This window comes from Salmo trutta, unplaced genomic scaffold (genome assembly GCF_901001165.1).
Source record: "Salmo trutta unplaced genomic scaffold, fSalTru1.1, whole genome shotgun sequence".
Classification (NCBI taxonomy): Eukaryota; Metazoa; Chordata; class Actinopteri; order Salmoniformes; family Salmonidae; genus Salmo; species Salmo trutta.
The window spans coordinates 1,928,514-1,937,330 of NW_021823104.1; the positions used below are offsets into that span (position 1 = coordinate 1,928,514).

General features: G+C 47.3%; 1 protein-coding gene across 1 annotated transcript in view; it reads left to right on the forward strand.

Moving 5' to 3' along the window:
* LOC115188876 (protein flightless-1 homolog) overlaps positions 1 to 8,817 on the forward strand; it is a 29,827-nt gene that overhangs the window by 4,374 nt on the left and 16,636 nt on the right. Inside the window, exons 2-8 of the mRNA XM_029747701.1 lie at positions 1,045 to 1,155; positions 2,752 to 2,823; positions 2,925 to 3,005; positions 3,353 to 3,438; positions 4,649 to 4,810; positions 5,379 to 5,482; positions 5,613 to 5,788. Of these exons, the coding sequence (XP_029603561.1) occupies positions 1,045 to 1,155; positions 2,752 to 2,823; positions 2,925 to 3,005; positions 3,353 to 3,438; positions 4,649 to 4,810; positions 5,379 to 5,482; positions 5,613 to 5,788 (792 nt within the window). The remainder of the gene's footprint in view (positions 1 to 1,044; positions 1,156 to 2,751; positions 2,824 to 2,924; positions 3,006 to 3,352; positions 3,439 to 4,648; positions 4,811 to 5,378; positions 5,483 to 5,612; positions 5,789 to 8,817) is intronic.

Below are 8,817 nucleotides of genomic sequence, written 5' to 3' on the forward strand. Positions count from 1 at the left end.
CAAAGACCTAGCGTGAGTCCCCAGATCTGTTATTAACCTGACATAGACCTATCGTGAGTCCCAGATCTGTTGTTAACCTGACATAGACCTAGCGTGAGTCCCAGATCTGTTATTAACCTGACATAGACCTAGCGTGAGTCCCCAGATCTGTTATTAACCTGACATAGACCTATCGTGAGTCCCAGATCTGTTGTTAACCTGACATAGACCTAGCGTGAGTCCCAGATCTGTTATTAACCTGACATAGACCTAGCGTGAGTCCCCAGATCTGTTATTAACCTGACATAGACCTAGCGTGATGTTGTTAACCTGACATAGACCTAGCGTGAGTCCCAGATCTGTTGTTAACCTGACATAGACCTAGCGTGAGTCCCCAGATCTGTTGTTAACCTGACATAGACCTAGCGTGAGTCCCAGATCTGTTGTTAACCTGACATAGACCTAGCGTGAGTCCCAGATCTGTTGTTAACCTGACATAGACCTAGCGTGAGTCCCCAGATCTGTTATTAACCTGACATAGACCTAGCGTGATGTTGTTAACCTGACATAGACCTAGCGTGAGTCCCAGATCTGTTATTAACCTGACGTAGACCTAGCGTGATGTTGTTAACCTGACATAGACCTAGCGTGAGTCCCAGATCTGTTGTTAACCTGACATAGACCTAGCGTGATGTTGTTAACCTGACATAGATTGATGAATAACAGCAGTGGGGTTAGAGAGAGTCCCAGTCTGTTTGGCTTGATGAATAACAGCAGTGGGGTTAGAGAGAGTCCCAGTCTGTTTGGCTTGATGAATAACAGCAGTGGGGTTAGAGAGAGTCCCAGTCTGTTTGGCTTGATGAATAACAGCAGTGGGGTTAGAGCACAAACACATCTGGGACAGGCTAGCACTGTAGTGTGTTGGCCCCGAACCCTGTCTGGGTTTCTCTCTCTCTCTCTCAATTCATTGGCAGGGGAAACATATGTTAACATTGCCAAAGCAAGTGAAGTAGATAATATACAAAAGTGAAATCAACAGTCTCTCTCTCTCTCCCCCCCCCCCAGGGAGGTTACTTCCCTGAGCACGTGAAGTCTATGAGCAGTCTGAGATGGCTGAAACTCAACAGGACGGGTCTGTGTTATCTGCCAGAGGAAGTGGCTGCACTGCAGAAACTGGTGAGTACAGACTGATGTGTAGAGCCGACGCCATTTAGTCTAAAAAGTAGGTCTATAGACTACCTGGTTACCCATAGTAGTAGGTCTATAGACTACCTGGTTACCCATAGTAGTAGGTCTGTAGACTACCTGGTTACACATAGTAGTAGGTCTATAGACTACCTGGTTACCCATAGTAGTAGGTCTATAGACTACCTGGTTACCCATAGTAGTAGGTCTATAGACTACCTGGTTACACATAGTAGTAGGTCTGTAGACTACCTGGTTACACATAGTAGTAGGTCTATAGACTACCTGGTTACACATAGTAGTAGGTCTATAGACTACCTGGTTACACACAGTAGTAGGTCTATAGACTACCTGGTTACACATAGTAGTAGGTCTATAGACTACCTGGCTACACATAGTAGTAGGTCTATAGACTACCTGGCTACACATAGTAGTAGGTCTATAGACTACCTGGCTACACATAGTAGTAGGTCTATAGACTACCTGGCTACACATAGTAGTAGGTCTATAGACTACCTGGTTACACATAGTAGTAGGTCTATAGACTACCTGGTTACACATAGTAGTAGGTCTATAGACTACCTGGTTACCCATAGTAGTAGGTCTATAGACTACCTGGTTACCCATAGTAGTAGGTCTATAGACTACCTGGTTACCCATAGTAGCAGGTCTATAGACTACCTGGCCCTGTTTACACACAGTAGTAGGTCTATAGACTACCTGGTTACCCATAGTAGTAGGTCTATAGACTACCTGGTTACCCATAGTAGTAGGTCTATAGACTACCTGGTTACCCATAGTAGTAGGTCTATAGACTATTTGGTTACCCATAGTAGTAGGTCTATAGACTACCTGGTTACCCATAGTAGTAGGTCTATAGACTACCTGGTTACACATAGTAGTAGGTCTATAGACTACCTGGTTACACATAGTAGTAGGTCTATAGACTACCTGGTTACCCATAGTAGTAGGTCTATAGACTACCTGGTTACACATAGTAGTAGGTCTATAGACTACCTGGTTACCCATAGTAGTAGGTCTATAGACTACCTGGTTACCCATAGTAGCAGGTCTATAGACTACCTGGTTACACATAGTAGTAGGTCTATAGACTACCTGGTTACCCATAGTAGCAGGTCTATAGACTACCTGGCTCTGTTTACACACAGTAGTAGGTCTATAGACTACCTGGCCTGCGTTGAAATGTAGGTTTGTAAATGTGTCCACTTGGGTATCTGACAGTGCTTCTGATTGGCTTACCTCTCCACCACTAATGAGCTCATGTTTTCTTCACCTCAAACAGCAAGTAAATGAAGTCTGTTTTCTTTATATCTGTTGAGAATGACTGACACACACACACACACACACACACACACACACACACACACACACACACACACACACGATTAGGCGCACACACACACGCTGAGGCACACACACACACACACGGAGCCTGTTTGTCCCTCAGTGTGTGTGTGTGCCTCAGCGTGTGTGTGTGTGCCTCAGCGTGTGTGTGTGTGTGTGCCTCAGCGTGTGTGTGTGTGCGCCTCAGTGTGTGTGTATGAACTCTGTCCATCTGTCCTTCAGGAACATCTGTCTGTGAGTCACAACAGCCTGACTACTCTACATGGAGAACTATCCAGCCTGCCGAACCTCAGGGTAACCACACACACACACACACACACACACACACACACACACACAGTCTTTCTGAGATGGGTTCAGGTGTGGAAAGGTCAGCTTTGTTTCATGTCTTTAAGGCGGTGGTTGCCCGGGCCAACAACCTGAAGAATTCTGGAGTTCCTGATGACATCTTTCAGCTGGACGACCTCTCAGTCTTGGTGAGGAGACCTCTGTCTCTCTGTCTCTCTGTCTCTCTGTCTCTCTGTCTCCTGACCTCCACTCTACTGTCTCTGCCGTACGTGACCCCCTGACCTCCACTCATCCTCTCCTCTGTTCCTCCTCCAAGTGGGAGTTGATGTTATTCTGCTGATGTTCTGTTATTCTGCTGATGTTCTGTTATTCTGCTGATGTTCTGTTATTCTGCTGATGTTCTGTTATTCTGCTGATGTTCTGTTATTCTGCTGATGTTCTGTTATTCTACTGATGTTCTATGTTATTCTACATTCTACTGATGTTCTATGTTATACTACTCTACTGATGTTCTATGTTATTCTCTGTTCTCCAGGACCTGAGCTTCAACCAGCTGACTGAGATCCCCCGAGACCTGGAGAACTCCAAGAACATGCTGGTGGTCAACCTCAGCCACAACAGGTAGAACCTCTTATAATATGTTATAACAGGTGGCATACAGGCCTTATAACCTCTAATAACAGGTGGCATACGGGCCTTGTAACCTCTAATAACAGGGGGCATACGGGCCTTATAACCTCTAATAACAGGTGGCTACAGGCCTTATAACCTCTAATAACAGGTGGCATACAGGCCTTATAACCTCTAATAACAGGTGGCATACAGGACTTGTAACCTCTAATAACAGGTGGCATACAGGCCTTGTAACCTCTAATAACAGGTGGCATACAGGCCTTGTAACCTCTAATAACAGGTGGCATACAGGCCTTATAACCTCTAATAACAGGTGGCATACAGGACTTGTAACCTCTAATAACAGGTGGCATACAGGCCTTATAACCTTAGCTATAACAGGATACATATATATATACAGTGACTTCGGAAAGTATTCAGACCCCTTGACTTTTTCCACATTTTGTTACGTTACAGCCTTATTCTAATATGGATTCATTTTAGTTTTTTTTCTCTTACACACAAATACCATATAATGACAGTGAAAACAGGTTTTTAGAAATGTTTGCCAAATGTATTAAAAATGAAGAACAGAAATACCTTAATAAGTATTCAGACCCTTTGCTATGAGACTCTAAATTGAGCTCAGGTGCTTCCTGTTTCCATTGATCATCCTTGATGTTTCTACAACTTTATTCTCTGGTCTGATAAAAACCAAGATTGATATTTTGGGCCTGAATGCCAAGCGTCACGTCTGGAGGAAACCTGGCACCATCCCTACGGTGAAGCACGGTGGTGGCAGCATCATGCTGTGGGGATGTTTTTCAGCATCAACCTGCCTTATAACCTAATACTGACCCTCCTCCTCCTCTCAGCATCAACCTGCCTTATAACCTAATACTGACCCTCCTCCTCCTCCTCTCAGCATCAACCTGCCTTATAACCTAATAGTGACCACCCTCCTCTCAGCATCAACCTTCCTTATAACCTAATACTGACCCTCCTCCTTCTCCTCCCAGCATCAACCTGCCTTATAACCTAATACTGACCCTCCTCCTCCTCCTCTCAGCATCAACCTGCCTTATAACCTAATACTGACCCTCCTCCTCCTCCTCTCAGCATCAACCTGCCTTATAACCTAATACTGACCCTCCTCCTCCTCCTCTCAGCATCAACCTGCCTTATAACCTAATACTGACCCTCCTCCTCCTCCTCCCAGCATCGATGCCATCCCTAACCAGTTGTTCATCAACCTGACTGACCTGCTGTACCTGGACCTGAGTGACAACAAGCTGGACAGCCTCCCACCTCAGATGAGACGCCTCGTCCACCTCCAGACCCTCGTCCTGAACAACAATCCCCTGATGCACGCCCAGCTACGGTACGAAGCTTCATAACACATTATAACCATCTGAGGAATGCATGCACAGCTACGGTACGAAGCTTTATAACATATTATAACCATTCTGAAGAATGCACGCCCAGCTACGGTACCAAGCTTTATAACACATTATAACCAACTGAAGAATGCACGCCCAGCTACGGTACGATGCTTTATAACACATTATAACCATCTGATGAATGCACGATCAGCTACGGTACCAAGCTTTATAACCCATTATAACCATCTGAAGAATGCACGCCCAGCAATGGTACGAAGCTTTATAACACATTATAACCATCTGATGAATGCACGCCCAGCTACGGTACCAAGCTTTATAACACATTATAACCATTCTGAAGAATGCACTCAAAGCTACGGTACGAAGCTTTATAACACATTATAACCCCTTGAGTTGCACTTAGCTATGGTACGAGACTTTATAACATGTTATAACCCCCTGATGCCCGCCCAGCTACTGTACCAAGCTTTATAACACACCCAGCTATGCTGTCTAAGTCTTTAATAAGCCTTAATAAGCTTTGTAAGTCCTCCTGTGTGTGAGCAGCCAGCTGCCAGCCATGGTGGCCCTCCAGACTCTCCACCTGAGGAGCACCCAGAGAACCCAGAGCAACATGCCTACCAGTCTGGAGGGGCTGGGGCACCTGGCAGGTAACACACACTACACCTGGCAGGTAACACACACCTGGCAGGTAACGCACACACATACACCTGGCAGGTAACACACAAGCCAAGACTGAAGTTGTACTGAAGGTAATGACTGTCCCCCGTCTCTCCTCAGACGTGGACCTGTCCTTCAACGACCTGACGCGGGTCCCTGAGTGTCTCTATACCCTGGGCAGTCTGAAGCGCCTCAACCTCTCCTCCAATCAGATCTCAGAGCTCTCCCTCTGTATCGACCAATGGACTCAGCTGGAGACTCTCAACCTCAGCAGGAACCAGCTCACCTCACTGCCTGTAAGAACATGTCTGTCTCTCTCTGTCTGTCTCTGTCTCTCTTAGTGTCTGTCTCTCTCTGTCTGTCTCTGTCTCTCTTAGTATCTGTCTCTCTCTGTCTCTCTCTTAGTCTCAATACATATTTTTAACATGTTAGTCATTTAGCAGACGCTCTTATCCAGAGTGACTTACAGTAGTGAATGCATACATTTCATACATTTAAAAAAAAATTATAATCCGTACTGGCCCCCCGTGGGAATCGAACCCACAACCCTGGCGTTGCAAACACCATGCTCTACCAACTGAGCCACAGGGAAGGCCGTTATTTGTTACGTTGTTACCCCAGGAAATCTTAAGTCTTATTACATACAGCCGGGAGGAACTATTGGATATAAGATCAACGTCAACTCACCAACATTACGACCAGGAATACGACTTTCCCGAAGTGGATCCTCTGTTTGGACCACCACCCAGGACAATGGATCGGATCCCAGCAGGCGACCCAAAACAACGGCGCCGCAGAAGGGGCAGATGGAGCGGTCTTCTGGTCAGGCTCCGTAGACGGGCACACCGCTCCCGAGCATACTACTCGCCAATGTCCAGTCTCTTGACAACAAGGTAGACGAAATCCGAGCAAGGGTTGCCTTCCAGAGAGACATCAGAGACAGTAACATTCTCTGTTTCACGGAAACATGGCTCACTTGGGATACGTTGTCAGAGTCGGTACAGCCACCTGGTTTCTTCACGCATCGCATTAACCAAGAGAATTCTCATCGATTATAATCACAGTCGTGTATATCCCCCCCCCCCAAGCAGACACCTCGACGGCCCTGAAAGAACTACATTTGACTCAATGTAAACTGGAAACCACATATCCTGAGGCTGCATTTATTGTAGCTGGGGATTTTAACAAGGCTAATCTGAAAACAAGGCTCCCTACATTTTTATCAGCATATCAAATGCCCGACCCGATCTGGCAAAACTCTGGATAGTTGCTACTCTAATTTCCGCGACGCATACAAAGCCCTCCCTCGCCCTCCTTTTCGGCAAATCTGACCACGACTCCATTTTGTTGCTCCCAGCCTATAGACCGAAACTAAAACGGGAAATGCCCCTTGCTCAGGTCTGTTCAATGCTGGTCCGACCAATCTGATTCCACGCTTCAAGATTGCTTCGATCACGTGGACTGGGATATGTTCCGCATAGCGTCGGACAATAACATTGATGAATACGCTGATTCGGTGAGCGAGTTTATTAGCAAGTGCATCGGTGATGTTGTACCCACGGTGACTATTAAAACCTTCCCCAACCAGAAACCGTGGATTGATGGCAGCATTTGCGCAAAACTGAAAGCGCGCGAACCACTGCTTTTAATCATGGCAAGGCGACCGGAAACATAACCGAATACAAACAGTGTAGCTGTTCCCTCCGCAAGGCAATCAAACAAGCTAAGCGTCAGTATAGAGACAAAGTAGAGTCGCAATTCAATGGCTCAGACACGAGGTAATGTGGCAGGGTCTACAGTCAATCACGGACTACAAACGAAAACCAGCCCCGTCGTGGACACCGACGTCTTTCTCCCAGACCAACTAAACAACTTCTTTGCTCGCTTTGAGGACAATACAGTGCCACCAACACGGGCCTGCTACCAAAACCTGCGGGCTCTCCTTCACCGCAGCCAACGTGAGTAAAACATTTAAACGTGTTAACCCTCGCAAGGCTGCCGGCCCAGACGGCATCCCTAGCCGCGTCCTCAGAGCATGCACAGACCAGCTATCTGGTGTGTTTACGGACATATTCAATCAATCCCTATCCCAGTCTGCTGTCCCCACATGCTCCAAGAGGGCCACCATTGTTCCTGTTCCCAAGAAAGCTAAGGTAACTGAGCTAAACGACTATCGCCCTGTAGCGCTCACTTCCATCATCATGAAGTGCTCTGAGAGTCTAGTCAAGGATCATATCACCTCCACACTACCTGATGCCCTAGACCCACTCCAATTTGCTTACCGCCCCAATAGGTCCACAGACGACGCAATCACACTGCACACTGCCCTATCCCATCTGGACAAGAGGAATACCTATGTAAGAATGCTGTTCATTGATTACAGCTCAGCATTTAACACCATAGTACCCTCCAAACTCGTCATTAAGCTCGAGGCCCTGGGTCTCGACCCCGCCCTGTGCAACTGGGTCCTGGACTTCCTGACGGGCCGCCCGCAGGTGGTGAAGGTAGGAAACAACATCTCCACCCCGCTGACCCTCAACACTGGGGCCCCACAAGGGTGCGTTCTCAGCCCTCTCCTGTACTCCCTGTTCACCCATGACTACGTGGCCATGCACGCCTCCAACTCAATCATCAAGTTTGCAGACGACACTACAGTGGTAGGCTTGATTACCAACAACGACGAGACAGCCTACAGGGAGGAGGTGTGGGCCCTCGGAGTGTGGTGTCAGGAAAACAACCTCTCACTCAACGTCAACAAAACAAAGGAGATGATCGTGGACTTCAGGAAACAGCAGAGGGAGCAGCCCCCTATCCACATCGATGGGACAGCAGTGGAGAGGGTGGAAAGTTAAGTTCCTCGGCGTACACATCACAGACAAACTGAAATGGTCCACCCACACAGACAGCGTGGTGAAGAAGGCGCAGCAGCGCCTCTTCATCCTCAGGAGGCTGAAGAAATTTGGCTTGTCACCAAAAATACTCACAAACTTTTACAGATGCACAATCGAGAGCATCTTGTCGGGCTGTATCACCGCCTGATACGGCAGTTGCTCCGCCCACAACCACAGGGCTCTCCAGAGGGTAGTGAGGTCTGCACAACGCATCACCGAGGGCAAACTACCTGCCCTCCAGGACACCTACACCACCCGATGTCACAGGAAGGCCAAAAAATATCATCAAGGACATCAACCACCCGAGCCACTGCCTGTTCTCCCCGCTATCATCCAGAAGGAGAGGTCAGTACAGGTGCATCAAAGCTGGGACCGAGAGACTGAAAAACAGCTTCTATCTCAAGGCAATCAGACTGGTAAACAGCTTCTATCTC